The sequence below is a fragment of the Sycon ciliatum genome, chromosome 3, assembly GCF_964019385.1.
Source record: "Sycon ciliatum chromosome 3, ocSycCili1.1, whole genome shotgun sequence".
NCBI classification, from domain to species: Eukaryota; Metazoa; Porifera; class Calcarea; order Leucosolenida; family Sycettidae; genus Sycon; species Sycon ciliatum.
The window spans coordinates 34354420-34381288 of NC_088645.1; the positions used below are offsets into that span (position 1 = coordinate 34354420).

General features: G+C 45.8%; 1 protein-coding gene across 1 annotated transcript; it reads left to right on the forward strand.

The window, feature by feature from the left end:
- Window positions 1–2163: 2163 nt before the first annotated feature.
- LOC135812699 (uncharacterized) lies at window positions 2164–23689 on the forward strand. Its single transcript, XM_065325969.1, has 9 exons — window positions 2164–2334; window positions 2857–3060; window positions 9572–9847; window positions 12090–12278; window positions 13371–13525; window positions 18869–19013; window positions 19774–19860; window positions 20837–20920; window positions 23432–23689. The coding sequence occupies exons 1-9, from the start codon at window positions 2220–2222 to the stop codon at window positions 23491–23493; spliced, it is 1317 nt and encodes a 438-aa protein (XP_065182041.1). The 5' UTR covers window positions 2164–2219; the 3' UTR covers window positions 23494–23689.
- Window positions 23690–26869: the final 3180 nt, after the last annotated feature.

Genomic DNA, 26869 nt, shown 5'->3' on the forward strand with positions numbered 1-26869 from the left:
GGAGCTGATGAGGGTGAAATTCGTAAGAAGTCAGCTGTGTGCTTGCATTTGTTATCTCGTCCCGATTGTTTGAGTGTGTATGATGATTCCCACTTCTCTGTACTGTGTCGTGCCCGTTATGTCCAGCAGTTGAAGGTCCTTGAAGCTGTTTGTATTCGTACGCATAAGCCCGATTTGTGTAAGCAAAAAGAACATGTTTTAGCACTTAGGTTATTTTCGTGAGTTTGCACCCCGTGTTCATGAGTTGTTTCTGCACTGTTCATGCCCGTTTGTCACACTTACTCTATATTTTAGTTCTCATTTTTTGTAATACTTACCACAAGTTACCCGCCATGTGTCACACTTCTTTGGATTTTTAACCTTTGTTTTCCCTTGATCTCTTTAGTTCCGTATTTCCACTGATGATCGGAGCGTGAAAGTCGATTTTGGAAACACACAAAACCAAACCTTGAACAAATTGTCATGTTGCGTGGTGATGTCTGCGGCATTCATACTTTTCATAGCTATTATTACCAATTTTAGGCAAATTTTGACAGTTTTTTGGATTTTTCTCCAGAATATGCACGGTGACCCCTATTTTCGCCACGGTAAACCTGTTCCAACCCACTTATAGAACGTATTTGAAGTATCCACATATGGGGCAAACTCAAAAATAAGCTGCAAAAAATATTCAAAGTTTCATTTTTTGCGTCTTTTTGTTCTTCTCCAGGAAATGACGACCTGGATCCCATCGTCAACCAAAGTGTACATTTTTTTCGGTGTTGATATCATCTTAGTCAATACCTCGAACAGTCTGTAAAATTGTATGTCATATTTTCTGTCCTAACTGATGTTATGGACGATTTCTCATCAATTTTGGGATTTTGTGTTATTTTGTGTCATCAAGGAAAATTGTGTTTTTGGCAAGACCTATTCGGGCAATTGAAAAACTGATGTTACTAAGCGAAAATATAAGGCTGTACCTATTCAAACCTGATGTCAGATTGGGCTGATGTTGAAATTAAATTTTTGGGCCTAACTGTCCCGTACCCCTTAACAAGCAGTGGCAACTCTAGTACCAGCAATGTTGGACTTACATCTCAGCCATTGCCGCCGATTTCCCACGCTTCTTCTTCTTCTTCCATCTTGCAAACGCTCCTTCCCGTAAGTTCGGTCCTGGGAGTACAGTCGGAGGACAACATGGGAAAAGGACAAACGGCAACAAACATGACCCCCTTGTACGTAGGCAGTGGCAACTCTAGCACCAGCAATGTTGGGCTTACATCCCAGCCATTGCTGCCGGATTCCCACGCTACTTCTTCGTCGTCTTCCATCTTGCAAACACTCCTTCCAGTAAGTTCAGTCCTGGGCACATACGCAGTGGATTGACGATGGCGGAGATGGAGCAGATCACGAAGCCCAGGCCAGGGGCTCCGGAGGGGGGGGGGGGGGGGGGGGCCAGGAGCATATTGCGGGACCGATGCCGGACACCAAGTCAGTCTACGAAGTGGCAAATAATTGCTGACCGCCACGTACATGTAGATTGGGGTCATAGGGTCATAATCCACGGGCAATATGTTGTTCCGGGGTACCGGAAGAAGTTCGCACCACGCCTCCAAATATAGTTGCGCTCTGCGAAATCCGACGGGACGTGCAAAACCGGTGCGCAGCCCTGCTCCCGGCCTGTCCGACATCACCTTACTTGTATAATTTATTATGTATATGTGTACGTCAAGCCACATAATGCCCACATTCGTGCCACTTTCAGGCGTCAAGGGCCGTTCAAGTTGGGGGCGCCAAATATGCACTTCTTTGTTTTTGTTTCTTTGAGCACAACATGACAGTAGTTATGAAGTGCCCGGTGCGAAGACCCGTCGACCAGAGCGAGACACCATCATTCTTGCCAACGAAATCAGTTGCTTTTTGGAGCACTGCTCGTAGAATGGGGAGCTTGAAAGGAACACATGCTAGCTGTACTAGTCGTACTTTCGACCCTCGCAGGGCCCATAGCGAACTTGCACCTGAAAGGAGCGTCCCCTTACGCCTGCCTCGCTTGCCAAAAGAGACGATTTCGACGCCTAAACGGACCAAAGTTAATACTGAACTACGGTATTCGTAAACCGCAGTTAGCTCGTCATAAGAGTGCATCGATAGTGCTGAAAAGTCAGTTGGACGTCTTTCCGTTCAACGTCCGGTTTCGCATTTCTCTCCTCTTCCCACAACACGATTAGCATTCGAGAATGGCATCGTGTGGATCCCGAGCAAGGGCACCGCCGGCATTGACAGTGACACTGGTGCTGCTCCTAGGCCTAGCTGTGGTTCTTCCGTCATGCCACACTGCCAGCATCGACATGCGTAAGTACAGCAGTAGGTTGCCGTAGGCATGCCATCCTACTAGATTACTGTATGGCACTCTGCCTTGGTAGACTAGATCCTGCATGCCTGCCTTGCCTCTGCCTCTGGCACTGGCACCTGGCGTCTGAGCTCAATCATCTCTCTTTTTCCCAACTCATTTTGCACACTTTCTCTTTTCCCAACTCCAATGCTCACTGTATATATATACACAAATAAGAGATCCCCCCCCCCCCGATAGGCGTCAGCCTTTGGGTAATCCTGAAATAAAGATAATTATTATTGTTATTATCATTGAAACTCGGATACTGAGCCAGTAGTATCGCACTTTCTGACCGTGTATCATCTTGTTACAGTCGTGGGTAGTTGCTGCATAACTCGTTCTCATGTGTTTCTTCTCTTCTTTTTTTTTACATGTTATTTCATTGCTTTGTTTTTCTCGTGTAATGTCGGTCTATCCATTATGTACACGTATAGCAAATGTTGTCTATTCGTGTCACCATGGCATTGTGTGTACACTTGCAGCCAATGTTCCGGGTTATCCAGCAGAGTATGACAGCGAGCACGCCATCATCGACGCCGCAACGTCAGCGTTCAGCTGCGAGGAGGGCTACTATGAGCGATGCGCCAGTCCGCCCTGCGCCGGCGGTGTTGAGCGCACGCCTGCCAGCGCCGGCTTGGTGGACGGGCGTCTCACCTGGACCAATCTCCCTACTTGCGAAGAAATGGGTAAGTACTTCAACCGCCTCTCCTGTCTTTGTCCCCTAGTGGCGGATGGACCTAGTACAAGCATGATGTCTGCAGTGAATTTCACGACTTTTTCAGTGGAAACCATGATGCCCGCTTGTACACTACATTGCATGATTGCGATATCTTTCAGGGGCGTAGGAGGGGTTGTGGAAGTGGTACGACCGAAGGTCGGCACGGCCAAAGGCCGTTTTGGAGGGGGATCCAGGGACCTCCCACGTGAAAATTTTGCAAAAAAGATACAAAATCCTGCGTTATGGGACAGTGCAGTACGACTGCAGATGCATGGCAGATCTATGCGTATGAGTCTAGAAAAAGGTCAAAGTCTGATGCGCATATGAATCGATAGATCCTGATTATTTTTTATTACGGTTTTGAAAATGTTCCGGACGGATCACACTTTTCGAAAAGTGGTACAGCCATGGTCGTACCAGTCGTAGTGGGTGCTACACCCCCGTCTTTACTTGTACACTCCATTCTGAAAAGTATGGTCACCTTGTTCTTCTTTTTCTTGTGGCCGTAAAGATTTAGTGGGTTTGGTGAGCTTTTCTCAGGATTTGTTTGACCAAGTAGCATTGAATGCTCCTCAGGAGATTGTGCCAAACCTACTGACGTGGACATGGGAATCCGATCGAATGACCGCACCTGGCACCCTCAGTGTGGATAGCATAGTGGACAGCGTGCCCGCACTGTGTACATATCCAGTGGGCCGCTTGGCCTGCGACTGGACCGACTGGATTTCCACGTCCACGACAGTGCATCTAAGTCCAGCAAAGCCTAGTTTGACATGGGCAAGAGATCAATACTTTCTGAATGAACTGTGCATGCACAAAAGTAGAGGACAGCAGAGTACTCGAAAGAGTAGATAACCCCCATTTTTACGGGTTCATAGGTAGCACCGAGAGAAATAAAATATGGTCCCAAGGGGAGTGTGCAGCTCTGCATATGGGGTCTCCGAAATGCGAGATAATTATCTTTTTTTTAACCTACACAAGCACTCGGGAGAATGAAGTTGAAGACACCATTGCAGCTGTACTTATGGTTGATAAATATGGTGGTAAAGACACACCTGGCAATATAGCGTTAAACACACACCTGCCCACACACGCTCTCTAGGCTGCAAAGTTCTGGCACATAGCTCTCCTTCTCACCACCCCCACCATCAGTCCGCGCCTGGAGCCTACAGTCCGTTTCAAAAAGATTTGCAATCCTGGCGATCGCCCGCGGAGTTTGGCGTCTTACCGTATGAGCACTCGAGCGCTGCCTGGAAAAACTCACTGTGAACTCGAAGAAATATTCCGCGAGAAAGCAGGAAAAATGACAACTCACTCACGTTGATACAGTCATGTACGTCTGTCGTCTGGTTTACAACAAACGAGTTCTTCCTCGTATCGATAATGGAGTCAGAGAGGACATGTCGAAACGAAAGTGTTGTAAATTTTGACGAGTGGCATGGGTCCCAATTCGTTTTGTGACCAAAATAGTTTCTTTGAGCTGCGATGCAATTTACTCACCGTGTGACGAAAACGACATCGACACGGACTCATTCCCAAGGCCATGACTTGGCAAAGCTATCCGTGTGACTTCGACGACATTTTGAGAAAAGCAGACGCTTGTGAACGCTGATAGAAGACGGCGTTGACTGCTAAATTCAAATAAATTGGCGATCTTGAAATACTAGAATAAATCTTAAAAAGCTACAGCGCGATGACTTCCATATTCACTCACACCATTGCAGTGTTGTGGGTGTGTTCACATGGCGTGAGCCAGTCAAGTGTCAGTCAGTTCGGCAGGAAGCGCGAGCTCCAACAACAACAAGTCGTTTGGTGCAGCCATCTTCTTTGTCTTGTACCAGCTTGATCACCAAAACAATGAAGAATAAAAAAGTTTGACTTGAGGATAGGTTGGGATTTGAACTCACAACTTCATGGTCAGCGGACAGCATTCATAACCACAAGGCCAAAAAGGAAAGGATAAATTGTGGGTTTTGATAAAAAATCGATACTGGCTTCCTGGGCAAATTGTAAACCATGGGAAAAGGCCGGAAACCTGGCCGAAATTCTAACTCCTTAAAGGCTGATCCAATTTTTCCGAAACCTTCACAGAACAATTTGCCGTGTCCTAACAAGCCATTCTATGTACTTTGTTGTCCAAATTTCCCTTATCTTCATACTTTTTAAGACCCAAACCTGATTGTAAATCTTTTTGAAACAGACTATAGTTGATGCATGGTTGGCGGTATCCGATATAGCAGGCCTGATGAGTCCAGCGGGGACGAAACGTGCGTCGCAATCGAGCTATGTCGTTGCTGTGTCATCTTCTATGTGCCATGCGCTACTTGATTTACCAGCCTGCTATGTCGGATACCGCCAACCATGCACCGGCAAGGCGCCAGGCGCGAACTGATGGTGGTAGTGGTGAGAAGGAGAGCTCTATACCAGAACTTTGCAGCCTAGAGAGCGTGTGTGGGCAGGCGTGTGTTTACCGCCATATTGCCAGGTGTGTCTTTACCACCATATTTATTAGGGGTGAAAGTTGGCACTGAGATCCCGAGTTCGAGTACTCTGATTTTCTCCGATCGAATATTCGAGTATTCGAGTATTCTTGATATCCTAAAAATTGCACACCAACCGCCTCAAAAATCACATGATACAACCCTGATTGAACCGATTAGCAGTTCTTTTCTCGGGTGTATTGGTTGGTGGGTCATTTGGGCTCTCTCTACTCGTGTACAAATGTTCACCACACAGTCTGCACATCAATATCTGCTGACTGCTGCTCTGAAACTGCAGACTTCTGTGGTAAATGTATGTACCATGTATGAGCGAGTACTCTGATTTATTCCGAGTACGATTATATTCCAAAAATCCAAACGAGTATTCGAATATTCGGTATAATTGTTTCACCCCTAATATTTATACACAAAAAAAATCACGGTTCGCGTGAGACTCGGCTGGAAACCGAGTTTTTCGCATCCGTAGGAAAACCACCACCCTTCAAGGATCAAGGCACAGGTGCAGCTCCTAAATCGGTGGGAGGTGAGCAGACCAGCTCACCAGCATGTGGTCAAAGACCGAAAATCCCATTCACTGCATCCATGTTTCCCTCGTGGCAGGCCGAGAGTTCCCAATTAACTGTGGGTCGCAGCACGGCTGGAAAAAATACTTCCGCTTCCAAGCAGGACTTGAACCTGGTACCCTCTGTTTCTCAATCATGGTCTTAGACCAACCCACTATGCCTGCCTGCTACTATACACAAGCACTCTGTAAATATTGAAAATTTCATCTCAAAACCTCACGTCCTGGAGGACACGCTTTTTTCATTTATTTTTAACCCGGTTGCTATAAAGTTGTCAACGACCTGACGTCACACTTTGAAGCCATAATAGTCTCTTCCCTTGTACCCGTCAACTTCTAGGCCAGGCCATAGTAGCAAAGTGAAGTGCAAGCACAAATTGCTAGTGCAATTTGCGAGAGCAATTTGCGAGTACAATTTGCGAGCACAAAGTGCGAGTGCAAGTCGCGAGTACAAATTGCGAGTACAATTTGCGAGAGCAATTTGCGAGTACAAACTGCAAGTACAATTTGCGAGTACAAATTGTGAGTACAATTTGCGAGTACAAGTTGCGAGTACAAAGTGCGAGTACAAAGTGCGAGTACAAAGTCCGAGTACAAAGTGCGAGTGAGAGTGCAAAGTAGGATCTAGAAACACACATCTCCGAGTGTTAGTGGACCTGCTGATCATTATTATATCGCAGTGTGTGGATTCCCATGGCTGTCGAACCCAGCATGATTTTGTTGGGAACAACGAGAGAGCTTGGAAGCTCATAGTCATGGCCCTTCACTATGCTTTTTTGCCTTGATGACCTAGACAAAAAAAGCATAGGGATGTTATAAATTAGGGGTGAAACGATTAAGGGATATTCCTTAACGGTTAATCCAAAACTTATCGATTACTTATCGATTATTATCGATTAAGCACCACTGACGAAAAACTCACCATTTTGCATCAACTACAATCAATTTTGGAACTTCGAAGAGAACAAAAATAAAGGAAACATCGACCGTCGCACAGGCACAAACTGATTCTGAAGGCTACTTGTCCAGAATAGTGAGTTCCGTGAAGCAACCGGAACGAAAGTTCGCGGGTACGAATCAGTGCACGGTGCAGAGAAAAGAGCTGCGTGTCATACAATAGATCTAAAGAGTACATCAGGTAGATCTACCGGGTAGAGTCTATGCGTGTAGTGGGTATCCAGAGCATGAGCAACTCGCTGTGAGCGCTGCACGCGCGAATCCACTCGTACTCTGGTACATGTGCTGCACGCAGTAAAGTCATGTAGACACACTGCACATGCCGGATATTTCGTCGTACCGTATAGTATGTCTTACGAAAATGCTGTAGCGATTAGAAAAATCGTAATCGACTAGATTTTTTCGATTAATTTATCGACTAAACCACATAATCCTTTCACCCCTATTATAAATTTATACAAAAGAGAAAGACCAAGGAACCAAGGATGTTATAAATTCTTATAATTTTCTCCTTTTTTTAAGACATACATGTAACCTGGGATTCGAACCCGCACTATCGCCCTGCATGCATTCCCCCATACACTTCGCATTCATACTCATTCTTCCAAGTTGCTTCACGTTATGATCTTGCATTTGAAAGCCCTATTTGAATATTGCGGCCAGCTGTATGTGGCCAGCTGTGTTTGATGGAACGGTATGGGACAGGTACGGGATAGCGCCAGGCGTGACACAAACACACAAACAAACAAACAAATACCAAATTAAAGCTGTGTGGACCCTGGCTAGCGCCAGACGTTACTGAAGTAACGTCTTCTGCATAGCTACGGGAATAAAGGCCTCTTGTACGGGCTACATTAACAGAAACACAATGCCATGAACTAAGCCGTCTATAATGTTAAAAGATCAAACATTTGAACATTGAACGCCCGTTGTGATTGATTCTTCTTACCATCTTCATACTTTTTCTTACCTCCTTCAATAGCTAACTTGGGAAACTGAAAGATCTTTGCGCACAAATCTGACACCGCTTACAATAATTCATATTATCACATGTCACGTGAGTGTTTCCTTGGATCGGGCCAATCACTGGTCTGTATGAGCGGGCAATAAATCAGTCCAACGCCCGCGTCCAAAGCCCGTCGTCAGTGACAACCCTGACTGAGACTGCACGCGTGAAATCTACGGGATGTGAACATGGTGGGCATGGTGACTGTACGTCGCAGTGTGACATGTGAACGCGTGTCGCGTGGTCGAAAGCAGGGAGTAGTACAATACCGGTATTGTACTACTCCCTGGTCGAAAGTGGCGATCTCAGCTTTTCTCGCATGACTACGACGACTCTGTAGAATGTACGACTCTACGACGAATCGCAGTGTAGCATTGAAACGAAGATGGAATTCTTTTTGGAGATGGACATCCCGGCAATGGACATGGCCTCGGACGTCTGCCGTGTGGTGCTTGCAGGGATCATTTGTTCAGTCATGTTGGCAGCCTAATCGTCGGTAAGCTTTTGGATAAGATTCAGTTCTGCTCGAAGTGGTACTGTGATCACAAACATTATTTGAAATAACACAAATTCAACTCGGCGTCGTGCGTTTTCAGATCCTCGCAAAGTCACTGCCTGTGTGTGGTTTTCATGTGCCACACAAAACTCTTACCAGGCTCATCTGTCCTCTGCCTTCACCTTTGCTTGAACAACAAACACAACAATTCAGGAATGTTTTGCAATGAAAAATACAGCTATCTGGAGCTGAAAAAAGAAGAAGAAAAATTGTCCTCAGAATTACACACCAGGGAGTCGTCAAATACTTGCACTTGTTGCAGTACTGTATCTGACAACTTCCTGATACACATGTAAACATGAAGAAACTCTTTGTGGGAGCACTCTTAATTTTTCAACTGAAATTATGATTCTGCTGTATTTATTGTCGTTGCCATGTCTATTGCTATGACGATGCGGTGCCGGCACATTTTTTCTGCCTCCGTCTTTCAGTACTGTATACTCTCTGATGGCCTGTAGCAGACTTTTTGTTAGGGTGTAGGAGAAATATCTTCATTTTTCCTGTTTTGATAATGATAGCACATCAATATACATTGTGGTCATAATGTGTTGGCATTTGGGCTAATTTCAACAGCAGCCCAATGGTCTGCTCTGTGGGCCATGTGATAAATTTGTTATCGCATGGTTGCTGCGGGCCTTATGGCATATTATTGCCCCGAGAGGTTAGCCCAAGGGCCGTAAGCCCGAGGGCTAACCTCGAGGGGCAATAATATGCCATAAGGCCCTTGCAACCCTGCGATAACATATACTGATCGCTGAATCGAGTTATCGAGCATAAAACTCAACGGTAATTGAAAAGTGTGAGAATCCACATTCGTTTCAGCCCTTTAAAAGTCGTGTCTCCGTGTCTCCGTGTATCTGTGTATCTGTGTTCGCTTTGTTTCTTTGCCACATTCAGGCACATTCACGTGCGGCGCTTCCACCTATCTCCATGGTGACAATAGGACCACGCTGAGCAGCGCACGTCAGAGCTGTCTGAACGCCAACTCTACTCTGCTCAACCATCTCTTTCTGGCTAGTCTGAGCGGTGAGGAGCGTGGCTGTGTGCTCGACAGGGCCAATCCGAATTGGAACGTCGACGCCAACGGAAGACGGTATGCGTTTGATAGGGACCATGACGACTTCACTATTCCCCAGGGTGACGGGGCGGTCTTTGCTTTTGTTTGCCTTCCAAGTAAGTATATGTACTGGATGTATACACAATACTCAATCTGGATGCATACAAGTGCAAAGTGCAGTCAACTCCTGATACAATACACATCATTGGGTAGGGGGAAGTAGTTTCTTCTAGCCAAAGTTGTGTGTTAAACCGAAATGCACTCACACTATACGAGCATCACATCATGACTGGTGTTTGGCCCACAACTGTACAAGTGAACTTGGTTTGCATGTGGCTCCTACAAGACATGGTTCACTATTAACGAGAACTGCTCTCTAAGAAGTTTCATTTTTGTATGGGTTCAAACAAGCACATTTACACTGGTTCGCTAGATGACAAAAACATGCCACTGTTAACCACCCAAATATTCGCGGCAATAACTTTTCGCCGGATCTCTCAGAACCAGCAAGTTTAGGACGACAAGAGGTGTTGCCACACACATACCCCCACTGTTGAAGTTTGATTTCACCATGGCTAATATTCGCGCTATTCCTCATCCTTTGCTCGCGAAATTATCTAACATTAATAGGTGGCGAACACCAGGCAGTTTTCAGTATAATTATGTTATCTTCATCATTTAGCGAGAACTGTGGCAATACGCCCTGTGAGAAGGCAGATTTTGCCTGTGCTTATGGTGAAGTATAATTATTAAACTAAACAATAAAAGAGAGAGGTTCCAGGCTGTCCAAGAGAGTGCTCAATATCGAGAGGCAAAGCTAGTTCAAACAATAAGAGAATGGAAAAAGTGTTTTAACTCTTTTTCCGTCCCCTTTAAATATTGTATAAAGCTAAACAGTATGCGAGTTTGTTATAAATGGAGTCCATAGTTCATGGTGTGAAACAACTGGTGTCATATTCTAACAATTAAACCTTTTGAATAATGCTTTTTCAAACAAACGAATATTCTGTATTCTTCTGATGTGGCTCGTTCACTTCACTCAATTAAATCCAGCAGTCATGTTGCACCCAGATCATGTGGATATTGAATCACCATCAATTTTGTGAAAGAGCAGATGTGACCGAAAATTGCCTCCCAGTTCTGAGAAGGAAAGTTCTAGATGGCTGTCCCCAACTTTGCTCATGAGATCAGAGTTGGAGTTGCCTAATAATCCACGCAGACAATATAAATCTTTGAATAATTATATTTTCGAATGTGACTGCTCGCATTTGAATGTTCTTTCCGAGGTCAATATTCTAGAATATTCGAATACATTGAATTTCCTGGGGTGGGGGTAAAGAAGAATGAAGCGAGTCGTTTTGTGCAAGTTCGGAACAAAATCGTTTTCTCCTGCATGAATAGACTAGGCGGCAGGGTGTGATTGAATACCTATTCTAACACTTGCAACTCAGTGAGAACCATCATGACTAGAAAGTGGCACAACAGCAAGAATAGTAGTAATACCGGTCCAAATTTGGCATGGCTTCCGATTACATGTACGTTGACAAAATGGGTAGCCCAGTCCGGCTTGTATTTGTAACCACATACAGATTGTGCTTTGTGCTGTTCTCTGTGATGATATTCCCCATCAGTGTTTTCTTCTAGTTGAGTGCATGCATGTGGGTATGATCATACATGAAGTTACAGTCGAGAGTATATTTGCTAGTCCTCTTGCACGTCCGTTTCTGTAACTTAGTTTTCAGTAGTGTCCGACCTTAGTGTATTTTATTGGGTAGAATTCGACCCGAATACCATGGATCTGGTTACTGTATAGCAGGACATTTTCGGATGGAATTTAATTTTCGTACGATTTCGTACACGGCTTCCTTTGTACTAAAGTTATTTCTCTATTAAAATTTGTTCATGGGAAGTTATATACACTATATCAAAATGCTGCTTGAAGACCCAGCAATTCGCATGTAGTGGCACAGTGCACTTCGTAGTGCAGCTAGCTAGCCGTAACATTCATGCAATGCACCTTGGCTCGCACGTACTGCATGCGAACACGTGCATTTAGCATGCAGCACTGTACGAAAATATAATCCGTACGAAAGGCCGAAATTCGACTTTGTCCGAAAATATTCCCGTCCGACAATTTCCTGCTATACAGTATATTGGTTTTGGCTGCTGGGGAAAATGTTTTTAAAAAGAGTTCAAGTTCAAAGACGTTCCCATTTTATGTGCAAAGATGCTTTGAAGAAGTTCTGGTGAGATGTGATGTTTTGCATGAAAGTGGTCCTAGAACTCTGGCTGGTGCTGATCTCACTTGCTCTGTACAATCTTGTGTTCTAATTTGCTGTGATGCCCGTGTATTACTAGCCAACTACAAGTCGCTGATGGCCAGCTCTGCTCCAGACGTGGACACCAGGAGCGAAGTGCTCAGATGCAGAGGCTTGCCCGAGGTGTACAGCTGTGAGCATGAGGACACTACGTTTGTCAGCATGCCAGGCTACGTGGAATTTCACCTCTGCCTGCCGCAATGCTCAAACCAAGCACCACTTCCACCCAGTAAGTTTACAGGATGTTCTTAGACCAGTGTGCTATGGATGCTTGTACCGTGACAATTCCACGTACCGAATATCCACACCTTTCAAAGGTGCGCAAAAAAAACGAAAACGAAAAATACGGTAGATGCAGAGCCGAAGGATTTATGGCAATAACATTGCAGTTTACAACCCGGGGCAAAGCCTAGGTTTTTATTACTGTTATGTAATGGCAATAACATTCCAGTTTAAAACCCGGGGCAAAGCCTAGGTTTTTATATCTGTTATGTACATGTACTGGCAATAAATCCTGAGAGGCTACTACATTCATTTATTATACAGGTGTTGACCTGCACTTTCCCCCAAAAGGAATATTTTATCAACAGTATTTATTGGCCTTTAATCATGCAAGCACGGTAGTTGAAGTTGTGTTCAATGCATGGTCATATGCCAAATAACGTGCAACTAGACTTGAGAGGGCATCGCACACAAGTTGCATACAAATTTTACTACAATGTGTACATGGTATGCCCTGAGGTCTGCAGGAATGCAAGTCACAGGTAACCGTGCAACTTTGAACTTTGTATGCAACTACTCTGCAATGCCCTCTCAAGTCTAGTTGCATGTTATTTGGCATATCATCTATTCCATCCAGCACAGTTCTTCGTTCTCCTTGTTCTCCTTCGAACTCCCTTTAGTTATGGCTTTCTTGATCCTTAAAGGCCGATGGCGTTCCTACCGATGCGGAAAACCTGGCGTCTGACGTGAACTGTGAATTTTTATTCTCTTTTTTCGTTTTTAGTGCCCACTTGTATTGCCTTTGGAGCATGACGTCATTGCTTTTATCATGCACTGCACATGACCTACGCACGACTCGTTCTTTTCGTTGGGGGGGGGGGGGGGGCTGGATGACATGTAGCTTTGCGCGCACTGGTGTGTTCGTTGATGTTCGCTTTGAGCTTCTTGCTCGCTGTAGTGGCTTTCGGACAAGACTGTCTTGTTGTTCGATAGCTTTCCAACGATTTCTATTGCTACTGGTTGTGCTCATGCCTCAGGGTGGGTCAGATCATGGACACAGTGCTAACTCCTGGCCATCTTTTGTGTGCTTTGTGAACAGCTCAAGAACTCGCCTTCGGAGAATTCAGCGTCACCTTCAATAAGTACGAGCATGGGGTCACCGCCCCCGTTGCAAGGTCTGAGTGTAAACGCCAGGGCAGGCAACTTCTCCATGTTAAGGATTTGAATGCCTTCAAATTTCATCTCTTTTTCGCTGTAAGTTTGTCAGAATGGTCTTAAAAAGTGAGATGCATCTGCTACAGTGTCCCACTGTGCTGTCAGTAGGGGGTGAACGTTGGCACTGAGATCCCGAGTTCGAGTACTCTGATTTTCTCCGATCGATTATTCGAGAATTTTTTTCTCCTAAAAATTGCATGACAATGTCCAATCACATGATTACAACCCAGATTGGACCGAGCGGCTGTCGTTTTTCTGGGGTACATTCGCTGGTGGGTCAGTTGGGCTCTCTCTCCTCATGTAAAAAGGGTCACCACACAGTCAGCACATCAATATCTACCCACTGCTGCTCTGAAACTGCAGATTTCTGAAATAAATAGTTGTACCATGCATGAACGAGAACTCGGATTTAGTTAGAGTACGATTATTTTGGAGAAAAAAAACCGAGCGAGCGCTCGAATATTCGGTATAATTGTTTCACCCCTAGCTGTCAGTGCTCATTTTTGCAGGCATAGGTGTTGTCGCTGACCGGCACATTGATATTTGTTTGATATTCTTTTATTTGTACCTTTGCAGCTCTGCACAGTTTGTACGAGTACTTGGAGATTTATGCAGTACATGTTTACAGCTCTATTTGAATGCCTGCCTACTGCAGTGGCGGGTTTAGGGGGTGCACGGGGGGGGGGGGGGGGGGCACGTGCCTCCACCCCCCCCCCCCTCGAAAGTTTCGACCTACAATTGTAGTTTACAAAAATTAAAAGGCAGGGCTGGGGGCGCGTGCACGCGGCCTGAAACGATCATCCAAAAGCGGTTGCACTGTACGGTACTCGAGCTGGTATTGATTGTACACACTACAGAGTAACAGTGATCATGCACGGCTACAGAAACACGGTGACCTGACTGTCTACACTGTTGTACAGTGTGATCCCTGCTGGGACGCGCTCGACGGGTCTTGAGACTTCTTTCCGCAACTTTCAAGTTTGCACAACGATGTTTTGTTTTGAGGTCGACTAATCGCCCGAGCCCTCGGCATTCGAATCGTGTTTTGGTTGACTCGAAGACTTTTCTTCGATGTCTCAGTGACATTCCAAAAGGCCAAGCTCTAGCCAGCAGAGCCTGGATGGATTTTTTGCAAAGCGTTCCTGTGGCGGCGCAACTCCTGCTGCCGCTCTAACAGGAAACAGTGGGAGTGATGACGTCGCTGTTATTCCAGTTGAACTTTCGGAGCGGACTGACAGTCACACATCGCCAATACAATTATTTGTTCGTGGTGTGTGAGATTTACGGCTCCTTGACATCGGTTTTCAAAATGCTTTCAAAATGGCTGACCTGGGACAGTAGTATGATGTGATCTAACCCCCCCCTCTCCCAGCCAAATCCTGGACACGCCACTGTACTGCACTGCTTTGTTTGGATGTGTGCGTATGGCGCAGTGGTCCCTTGTAGTACGTGAGATGTAGTGTGGGTTAGCATACAGGTGTGAACGCTACGCACTTCATGCGAGCTACTTTTCTGGATTCTGTACATCCTTTCATGCACGTGTCGCTGGCATACGCGAAACAGGCCGGGTTTGTGTATTGGTTTTTGAAGCATGTGGTTCTTCTTTTCAGTTGTTGTTCTTTGGTTGCTCCGCGAGTTATGGCTTTGGATTGGAGACAAAGATGGCTTCTGTTTCAGTAATATAATGTAATGTAACTATAGGGAGTGAGTTTGCTCCCACACTGGAGCTCGCGCTATTCCGCCGACTTGACTTGACTGACTCACGACTGCCATCCAGAGCACACGAGAAATCCATCGAACCTTCGACTCGGCAAACCTGCAAGAAAGCACCACTCCCTGCTCAATACACAGTGTTTCGGGGAATTTACCCCTCATCAGTTGAGCTTTAGTAGGCTGAGGAAGATTGTGCCTGAAGGGCACCACTTATAATCATAGTCATCGCCAAAAGTCGCAACCACTATTTCGTTCTAATGTAACTACAGTCAAATCTGCCGTTAGCGACCTCTGCTGTAGGCGACCATCTACCGTTAGCGACCAATTTTCCGTGCACCGACGGTTTCGCATACAAACTGATCTGTCCAGAGCGACCATCTGCTGTGCGCGACCAGTGACCGCGATTTCATGCACAATGGCTGCATTCAAATCTGCTGTAAGCGACCGCGACCCAGGTTCAGTCAGGTGCGAAACTGTACTTTCCAGTACGCTGTCAACTGCAAGGTGTGAAAATGCGCTGTCTTGCAAGTGCGATCGATTGGCCCTGGCCTGTACTGAGGCTGCGCTGTAGCTCTCAAGATTAGCCCTGGTATGTGTACCATTCTTGGGATTGTGCACCCCTATATTCTATTGAATATCCAAAAAATGATATTAAAAATCACATTATTCTCGTCGATTTGAGTACATGGAAGCATATACAATGTATGCATGCCCAGTACGCCGGATTTACCATACATCTGCCGTAAGAGACCATCTGCCGTAAGAGACCACTTTTTCTTGCACCAAGGGCGGTCGCTTATGACAGATTTGACTGTAAAACTGATAGTATTCTGTTGGGTTTTGGGATGCGTTGGGACCCCGACACCAATAGGCGTGTTGGAGTATGCGAGCATGTTTACGTGGGCTGTGGGTATGTGAAGAGGAGGGGGGGGGGGGGGGAGGGGGGCAGGCATTATGGGTGTACGGGTGCATGCATATGCGCAGGTGGTCCAGGGGTGGCTGTGTGCTTGCACGGACGTGTTTTCACGAATGTGGATGTGTGTGAGTGTGTCTGTCTACCTGTGTATATATCTGTGTGTGTGTGTGTGTGTGTGTGTGTGTGTGTGTGTGTGTGTGTGTGTGTGTGTGTGTGTGTGTGTGAGAGAGAGAGAGAGAGAGAGAGAGAGAGAGAGAGAGTTTGTGTGCTTTCGTTGCTAAAAAGGAAAGATCCCTGTGTATGTCTCCAGCAAATTTGTGGATTGTTAGCTGGTTTTTGTATTATTATTACAGGCAAAATTGGACTCGGTTGGAGAGCCACGGATAAATTTATAGAAAAGAAAAAGCCCAAGGAACAAAAAATTACGCTATAATGTTCACTAACTTCGAAGACAAACGAAAATTCAATCGTGGAGGTGGAGACCACCCGTAATGTGCCAATCACGCATAGATCTCCATGTACATCACCATCAGAATCGCTTCGAGCCGAAACGTAAACTAAACTCATTGCGTAGTCCTGTCAGATTTTCATTTGGGTTTTGCAACTTGCTCTGGCTGCTACAGCCTCTGGGTTAGGAGTGGTCAGAACATGTTCTGAACACTCGGTAATCAGTGCAAACCAGTACAGACCAATCCAACGCCTTTGTTCTAAACCATCCTGTTACAGATCCAACCAATCAAACGTGCCCCTAGTCATCTTCTTTATCTCTGAAACTCGGATTGCTAAAAGATTTCATCACAAATTGGTCCTGATTCCGAAAACACTAACTGTTTTTGGTCGCTAAAATCAGCTGTACTACAGTGGCAGAAAGGGTGGTGAAATGGGAGGTGCCGTAAAACCAGATATTTTTTAAACGACAATCAAAGTTAACGATCTCCGAATTTTTGTGGGTTAGCTAGGTGAAATTCTAACGAATTTTGCCTCCAAACCGGTAAATGAACATGAGCCAGAGCGCGCTAAAACATGACCACAGCTTTTTTTGAAAAAGTCGAGAAAATCGCGATTTGAATTCCGCGGCAAAATACGAAGTGCAGTGCAACGCGAGTCGCTGTTGTTGTTCTCCTCGGTCGCCTGGACTGTTCCGGATGCATTTCTTTGTTGCAAGTAAGTTAATTTGTTTGAGTTTGTATTCCATGTTGCGCTGAGTCACCTAAAACTGATCGACATCGATGTATCGACGGAACAGCCTAGTAGTAGTAATGTACTGCAGAGCGGGAGAAGACGACATCCTCGCACTCTATGCGCAGTATAATATTTTGAGGATTCGGGTCGGAAACAGAAGGAAGACGATGATGGCTACAGCGACGAGTCATTTGAGGGTGACACTTTCATCGAGCGTAAAATAATTGATACTGGTAGTCCCACGATCTGCAGTGACGAGGAATTCTACTCTGATGACAACCTGGCAAGCGATTGGCATCGACACTGACTTGGGAGGTGAGTCGGCTGATGATTTGGCCAGAATGGACATCGCTGCACATATCCGGGACAATGCCAGTATTGGTTGCAAGTGCAAAAACAATCAATGGACTCTGCTGCCCCCTCAACTTGCTCAAGTCGATAATTTGAGTACCCTTATGCTGAACATTGTTAGCACGAGCAGTAGGGAGCGAAAGCAGTACTCTCTGGCGAGCGGAGAAAACTGTGTGCAGATGGGCTTTGGTGTGGGGAATATGAGTGCGACGTCGAGTATGTTGAGGAAGACTGTGTGCAGCAGTATATACTGTATATCTGAAAGTACAGGTGGAGTGCGATGGAGAGGACATGGAGTGCCAACTTTTTTCGGCCATCTACAGATGTTGACCGTTTTTTCGCTGGCAGTTCTCCAATGGTACTCCAAACAGGAGGTATTTCAGACACCCATATCAGCTGCCTATAGAAATTTTGGATATGGCCGAGTACCTGTCAGCTCATGCTATAAGACCCTGGACAGAGGAACTGACCCGGAAAGGATGAACCAAGGGACATATCAACTGTGTGAAAAAATTACAATCCCATTGCTGTACATAGAATTTCACCATTTCAACAGTGCTGCATATATACCAGTGTAGCAACACTTAGACATGTCAGATCAATCCAAAACTTGCAGACAGCGAACATTAGGTGTGTTCGATCACTTTTGAACAAGAACTGAGAATCGAACTTTTGGTCTGTGGTCATATTTTAGCGTGCTCTGGCTCACATAATTATCGTTTCGCATGTAATGACTGAAAATGTTAAAGATTTTTATAAATTAATTGAACCGTTTGAATTAAAAGTTCGCTAACATTACTGGTCTTACAGTATGACCAATGACAGGCGTTGTTTGGCTACACCCAGGAAAAGCAGGCAATACTATCGATGTGCCTGCTGTAGCACCAGAGTCAGCCAGTTCCCTGGTCAATTTTAGAAACTGCCGTGAACATGTGACCATTGATGTGGCTGCAGACCTAGGGCCGCAGGTCACGTTCACTTTCTTCGGTACACTGGGCTGGTATGTGCATTGCGCAGCACTGATTCTTTCCTTTTTACTGAATGCCACAGAACCGGCAGATGCTGCACAGCAGGGATGGGCGCATATTGGATGGAAGTGAGGGCGGGGCGGAAGTAACTCCTCCGACCAAGGGTCTACTATGAAGTGAAGGTGCCATTCATATGCCTCCTCTTGTCTTTGTGTCCTCTTCTGTGAATCTACCTATTTCTGCCGTTTTCAGATCAAACTGAAGTTTTCTTCATTGGAAGATATCTGGGTGGTGAATTCGGGCAGGAGGATTGCCAAGTATTATATTCAACGGAGATATATTGTGAATGAAGAACTTCACTCGCGCTCTTTTGCACATGGCTTCATCTGTACCAAAGGTGAGCTTTTTTCAACGCACAAGCATCCATTGAGTATGGAATGCATATACAATGATTTGTGCGGTCCAGCACTCTTGCATTCATTCATGCTCTCTTTATCTCCCCCCCCCCCCTTCCCCGAAGGGTACACCTTCCCCAACCTTCCCCAGAGGGTACAGCCCTTCCCCAAGGGTACAACCCCACGAAAGGGTACAGCCCTCCCCAAAGGATACAGCCCTCCCCAAAGAGTACAGCCCTCCCCAAAGGGTACAGCCTCTCCAAAGGGTACAGCCTCTCCAAAGGGTACAGCCTCCCAAAGGGTACAGTCTCCCAAAGGGTACAACCCCACAAAAGGGTACAGCCTCCCCAAAGGGTACAACCCCACAAAAGGGTACAGCCTCCCAAAGGGTACAACCCCACGAAAGGGTACAGCCTCCCAAAGGGTACAACCTCCCAAAGGGTACACCCCTGCCTAAAAGGTATTTGCTGTATGTTTCTGTTTCTTGATATCACAGAATCCTGAATGAAACGTCTGCTGTTGTGCTAAATGATCGCAGAAACTCTAACTAGCGAGAGCACTATCACAAATGAAACGTTAATAACATATGAAACTTCATGTTGATGTAACGGTGACAGACAGGTTAGGTAAACTTTCGGCTTGGGACAGTTCGTCTTCGCTTGGCTTCCCCTCTTTATCTACTTTACATACCTTTGAGCCTCCCGGTTGGGTGGTCTGTTGCCTTGCGTGGTCTTGATGGTTGCACTTGTGTTTGTGTGTTAGATGTCTCTGCCAATAGATGCATTGGGCAGAACCGTTGCCCGGAGAACCACCAATGTATACACAAGGGCAAAGGCTTCGCGTGTAAAGGTGAGGTGCGAGTATTGTTTTCACTGTCGGTGGCTGTGCTGCTCCATAATGAAATTCAGGTCAGGATGAGCGTGTACGGGCAACCCTGTTGTAAAATGACGCTTTGTTTTCCTGCGTGAGGACATTCTCCAAACTCTCCAAATCTAGTCACGTTCATATGTGATATGAGCAAGAGCGACCCTGAAGTCCAGATTCCTTTTCTCGGCCTTCTTGTTCGCCTCTTGAAGTTAGTTTTCTACCCGTCATGTCATAATTATCAACCCTTTACTACCGGCGTGCAGTCATTCGATCATGTTATATGATCGATTAATAAAACGTTCGTAACTCCATCGTTTCTTGTGCAACAATCGAAGGGTCTATGCGGTACTGAAACTCCCATCTGTCCAATGTAACAATCGCCGGAGACGTACGGTACAATCGCCGGAGACGTACGGTGTCAGGCTCAAGAGATACCGCGCTCTGTATTCTTATCTCTGTAAAATCCTAATTTTTGATCGATCTCTTCACCTTTTGGGGGGGGGGGGGGGGGGGACACACACACACACCTCAGAAATCAGACAAGCCCATCGCGGAAGCGATGATAGCGAGCAGCAACTTGTGCTGGGATTACACCATTCAACAGCTTGGAAGGCTGATGAATTGACCGCCAATAATTTTAGACTGGTCTACACCACACAGCTATTTGAAATGACTTTTCTGGCCAGTGAATCCCTATTTTTATTTATTTTATTTCAATTTATTTTTTCATCCTTTCGTCATTTATTTTTGACACACACCACATCACACCACATATTCCGGCATTCACTGGCTGCTGAGAGAGAGACACACACACATACACACGAACACATACACATACACATACAGCTTGGAACGAGTCTGTTGTGCACCTGGACACCTGGCCCGAGTTCCCTGTGATTGGCTGCTCTAACTCACGGACTGTGACTTGGTGTCCGTTCTGCATTTTCTTGTCTTTCAGGCACTAGGCGTTGCGATGGTGAAGCACTTTGTCCTGTCCCATTTGAAAACTGCTTGAACACAACCAGGGGCTTCGAGTGTAGAAGTAAGTTATGGCACTTGTTCAGGGTGAGCAGAATCCCCTTCAATCACTTTGTTTCTTGCACAATATTTACACACGTCTCACTAAAACAGTTTATCGGCTACATTAAAAAAATTATAGAAAAGAAAAGGATTACGGAACTAAATGTTACGCTACGAGAGAGCTTGGAAGCTCAGGGCCCTACGCTATGCTTTTTTGCATTAATGACCTAGACAAAAAAAAATGCATAGGGATGTTATAAATTCTTATAAATTTCTTTTTTTTTTAAGACAATAACCTGGGATTCAAACCCGCACTATTGCCCTGCATGCATCCCCCGATACACTTCGCATACATACTAATTCTTCCAAGTTGCTTCACGTTATGATCTTGCAGTTAAAAGCCGTATTTGAATATGCATTGTGGCCAGCCGTCTTTGATGGTACGGTACGGTACGGGACAGGTACGGGACAGGTGCGGTCGCGGGTAATACGACACTGTCTACCGCCTTGATGACAGCAAAAAAAGTATAGGGATGTTATAAATTTTTCAATTCTCCTAATTTTTTCAGACATATCCTGGGATTCGAACCCGCACTATCGCTCTATATGCATTCCCCCTTACACTTCGTATTCATACCCATTCTTCCAAGTTGCTTCACATTATGATTTTGCGTTTGAAAGCCCTATTTGAATATTGCGGCCAGCTGTATGTGGCCAGCTGTGTTTGATGGTACGGGACAGATACGGGATAGCGCCAGGCGTGACACAAACACACAAACAAACAAACAAACAAATACCAAATTAAAGCTGTGTGGACCCTAGCCAGCGCCAGACGTTACTGAAGTAACGTCTTCTGCATAGCTACGGGAATTAAAGATCTTCTGCATAGCTACGGGAATAATGTCCATTAACAACACCAGTTACTCGACAATCAGCTCATGTGACAAAATTGCACAACGGCAAAAGGAACCAAAGCAAAAGCTAAAACCCGAAAACGAACAAGCTTACATCGTGCCACAACAAGCCAACAGGAAACAAACCGGAAGCAAGGTTCACAAAAACCAAGAGCCAACGATCTACAAAACCAGGCCGCCCCAAATGGCCCAACCAAAAAACACAAGAGGCGAAGCTCTACCACTTATCACAATTTGCCAACCGAAACACCAGAGCCGGAGCTAAAACAACTAAATCGCATGCCCATAACGCACAACAAATCTACAATTAAAAACAATGAAGAGCAACAGAACGACAACCAAACTCAGACAACACAGCAACAATAATATCGAACTGAACAATGAGAGAAGCACAACCAGACAGCACAGTGAGCAAGACGAAAAAAAGGAGGACACACACTCGGCGATGCCAGACACATTCACTGTCCTCTGGCAAGCCATGGCCACACGCTCCAAGCAGTATCGACTACAATTTCGCGCATGCTCACAGCACACATACACATGTACACGTCTAAACCACGACAGTTTGGGGAATGCCATCGCACAGGAAAACAATACATGGTTTCGTAACACACGCCACTGACTGAAGGTACTGACGCTCTACAACTAAGGGCGCGTTCTGACTACCGATAAAAAGTGACCGATTGGGAAAGTCGCCAAGGTGATTTGATCACGTGACGTTACTGGCACGTTACCGGTGGGAAAGTTTTACTGCCGCGGCTGCTGCGGCAGTAAACTTTTACCGGCAGTAAAAAAGTGCTCAGGCTGCATGCACGCTGGGAAAATAGGGAAAACCCCTTGTCAGTGCCGCGGTGAGAGCTGAAAACTTCACGGTAACGTTAGTTTGTTATCGGTAGTGTGAATGTCCTTCACGGTTTATCGGCATTCACGGTTTGACGGGGTTCACGGTAGTCTGAACGCGCCCTAACTGCACACCAGCTCTAGCACGTCTTGGATGCGCACTCCAACTCACTTCCAACCTGGAAGGTGCTAAGGCCTTGTTTACACATCAACGATTGAAAAACGTTTTTGTCAAAATGATTTTCAAAAGAACACGCTTCCACAGATTTTGATAGGAGGTTTCAAAACAAAACGGCCTTCAAAGTGTGTTCCAATCGTATTCGTTCCGTTTCGTTCTCGTTTAGACGGTAAAACGTTTCACTGCTCTAAACAAGCCGCCGCCAGTCCAACTTGAAGCACGTGACCTTTGCGCGCAGAAAAACACGTTGCAGTGTACACGCTTATTGTTTTCGTGTGAACAGCAAAAACGTTCGAAAACAGAATAAAAACGTTTGTCAATCATTGTTGTGTAAACCAGGCCTACCGTACGGGAATAACATAGGAGAGGAAGGTGCACATATAAGACTTTCATCTTGTGCTTGTCTGATTCTCTGCACTGTGTGTGTGACCTGCGGTATATGTGCGGTCTCTGTGGTGCGGGTGGGTGTACGTGTGTGTATACGTGTGTGTGTTTGTGTGTTTGTGTGTGTGTGTGTGTGTGTGTGTGTGTGTGTGCGTGCGTGTGCGTGTGTGTGCATGGGGTGTGCGACCTCGGTGCCATGTGCTGCCCCGTTTTCCAGAAGCAAGCATAACGCCGGGCCCTATCAGAGAGACGCTGGACTACATAGCAAATCTCGGCTGAACCAATAATTGATCCTACTACGCTACGCCCAACATCTCCCTGTTAATGACTGTATCGTGCATTCACAAAAAAGACGAAACGGCTGTGTTGGCAAAATGAGTTATATCGTGCACAGCTATCTCTTTTCATCCTCTAACTCTACAATGATCTCTTCCTACAGTGTACGCATCGTACCGCTACCGATCTTAGTCTATGATATTATATCCCTCATTCCATCTTTGTGTATGGGTGATTGCGTGTGCATGTGCATGTGTGTGTGTGTGTGTGTGTGTGTGTGTGTGTGTGTGTGTGTGTGTGTGTGTGTGTGTGTGTGTGTGTGTGTGTGTGTGTGTGTGTGTGTGTGTGTGTGTGTGTGTGTGTGTGTGTGTGTGTGTGTGTGTGTGTGTGTGTGTGTGTGTGTGTGTGTGTGTGTGTGTGTGTGTGTGTGTGTGTGTGTGTGTGTGTGTGTGTGTGTGTGTGTGTGTGTGTGTGTGTGTGTGTGTGTGTGTGTGTGTGTGTGTGTGTGTGTGTGTGTGTGTGTGTGTGTGTGTGTGTGTGTGTGTGTGTGTGTGTGTGTGTGTGTGTGTGTGTGTGTGTGTGTGTGTGTGTGTGTGTGTGTGTGTGTGTGTGTGTGTGTGTGTGTGTGTGTGTGTGTGTGTGTGTGTGTGTGTGTGTGTGTGTGTGTGTGTGTGTGTGTGTGTGTGTGTGTGTGTGTGTGTGTGTGTGTGTGTGTGTGTGTGTGTGTGTGTGTGTGTGTGTGTGTGTGTGTGTGTGTGTGTGTGTGTGTGTGTGTGTGTGTGTGTGTGTGTGTGTGTGTGTGTGTGTGTGTGTGTGTGTGTGTGTGTGTGTGTGGGAGGGAGGGGGTGGGTAAGAGATAAATAATTGTTTGTGTGTACATGTGCATGTGTGTGTGTGGGAGGGGGATGGATGGGAGATAAATAATTGTGTGTGTGTGTGTGTGCACGTGTGTGTAAATGTGTATGCGTGCAAGCATGGGTGTGCCCATACGTCTACTTCAACAAAAGAAGGTACATGTGTGGGTGCATGTATGTGCATGTGTGTGTGCATGTGTGTGCATGTGTGGGTGTACATGTATGTGTGTGCATGTGTGTGTGTATGTGTGTGCATGTGTGGGTGTATGTGGGTGCATGTGTGGGTGTATGTGTGTGCATGTGTGTGTGTATGTGTGTGCATGTGTGGGTGTATGTGTGTGCATGTGTGGGTGTATGCTTGGGTGTATGTGTGTGCATGTGTGGGTGTATGGGTGTGCATGTGTGGGTGTATGCGTGTGCATGTGTGGGTGTATGTGTATGCATGTGTGAGTGTAGTTGTGTGCATGTGTGAATGTATGGGTGTGCATGTGTGAGTGTAAGTGTGTGCATGTGTGGGTGTATGTGTGTGCATGCGTGGGTGTATGGGTGTGCATGTGTGGGAGTATGGATGTGCTAGCTGGTCTCACTTTTAGGGGGTGGGGAGGGGAGGGGGGGTTGCAAGGCTGCAAGGGCGCATAATTATGTGTGGTATGGCTGCTGAATGTCAATGATGGTCATTATGTGCACGGTGAACCTAGGTCGAAGATTTTTGCTAGTGCACGTGCCCCCCCCCCCCCCCCCTGCTCTTGGTGATCTATGCGTGACCAGTTTTGGCAGTGTGCAACAAGTACAAGTGTGTGTGTGTGTGTGTGTGTGTGTGTGTGTGTGTGTGTGTGTGTGTGTGTGTGTGTGTGTGTGTGTGTGTGTGTGCATGTGTGTGTGTATGTGTGTGCATGTGTGGGTGTATGTGTGTGCATGTGTGGGTGTATGCTTGGGTGTATGTGTGTGCATGTGTGGGTGTATGGGTGTGCATGTGTGGGTGTATGCGTGTGCATGTGTGGGTGTATGTGTATGCATGTGTGAGTGTAGTTGTGTGCATGTGTGAATGTATGGGTGTGCATGTGTGAGTGTAAGTGTGTGCATGTGTGGGTGTATGTGTGTGCATGCGTGGGTGTATGGGTGTGCATGTGTGGGAGTATGGATGTGCTAGCTGGTCTCACTTTTAGGGGGTGGGGAGGGGAGGGGGGGTTGCAAGGCTGCAAGGGCGCATAATTATGTGTGGTATGGCTGCTGAATGTCAATGATGGTCATTATGTGCACGGTGAACCTAGGTCGAAGATTTTTGCTAGTGCACGTGCCCCCCCCCCCCCTGCTCTTGGTGATCTATGCGCCTAGCTCGTGTCCATGTGAGTTGGCGCGCATCTGTGCGTGTGTGTGTGTGTGTGTGTGTGTGTGTGTGTGTATGTGTGTGTGTGTGTGCGTGTGCGTGTGGGTGAATGTGCATGCATGTGTGCATGTGTGTTCCGGCTGGTTTCAAGAGTCAATAATCACCTTCCCATTGTTCTCCATTGTAAGGGAAGGCCTCTTTTACGGGCAAAGCAAAGCACAATCATCACCATGTATCAGTACAGTGAGTAGTTAAACCCAACATGAATGAAAAATGTGAAATGGAATAAAAACAATATTTGTTCCCCATTGTCCTTTTCGTGTTCTCCCATTTTCTCTTGCCGGTGTGGCAATGGTATTGAAGTAGAAAATTGTATAGTATAGTGACTACTGATATGTCAGAGCACAAAAATAGGTATCAGCTATGCCAAATTGGCTGCTTTCCGTCTTCATTTTGTTTCTTGAAAGCCAGTGTAGTATTTGTACTGTATTTAATTATTTTACTTGGGCATTCCCAACAGACCCTAAGGTCTTCTTACAGGTGTAGTTGTACCAATGCTCGGGGAATTCCTTCTCCGAACACACACAACCATAGTAGTAGTAGTAGTATTATTACAACCCTGCCCGGGTTATCCGGACCCCGGAGTTACGGGCACATCGGTCTACGGGACGCCCTTTGGGCGAGCCTCAGTGGAAATATTACTCCTCTTTTGTAATTTTTTTTGTGAAAATGGGACGTGACATGCCATATCTGTGGCATTTAACCATCGAAATGTATATGTTCAGTTCAGTTCAGTTTGTTTATTTACGGATTCTCCAGAGGTAAATGGATACCTATCATGGGAGTCTCACCAAACCAATAAAATAATGAAAATGAAATTATGTATGGAGTGCAAAAGACTGAAAATCTGAGATTTTTCGAGTCAAAGGAGAGGAAGAACATCAAGTCAAGTAGATAGAGAGCCAGGGGTGCTAATAGAACACTGGACGGGAGTGGAAAGGCAATAAAACAAAAACAAAAACTGCAGTGGCGGATTTAGACTATAATTATTGTTCAACACGTGAAACTAGGTATGCCGAAAACTGAGAAGCGTGATTCGGAGTTTTCGGACAATTCAAAGTTACTGACAGTCCCAGGTCCAGGACCACCCGGATAAACGAGGTATGAGTGTACTACAGTAGCTGAAGAACGTGGAGCC

Bases quoted from the DNA above. Each gene is read 5' to 3' on its own strand.
- LOC135812699 (XM_065325969.1), top strand. From the start codon at position 2,220: ATGGCATCGTGTGGATCCCGAGCAAGGGCACCGCCGGCATTGACAGTG. The intron at 3,061-9,571 runs GTAAGTACTTCA...TGCCACATTCAG, and splicing joins CCCTACTTGCGAAGAAATGG to GCACATTCACGTGCGGCGCT. The intron at 13,526-18,868 runs GTAAGTTTGTCA...TGCCGTTTTCAG, and splicing joins AATTTCATCTCTTTTTCGCT to ATCAAACTGAAGTTTTCTTC.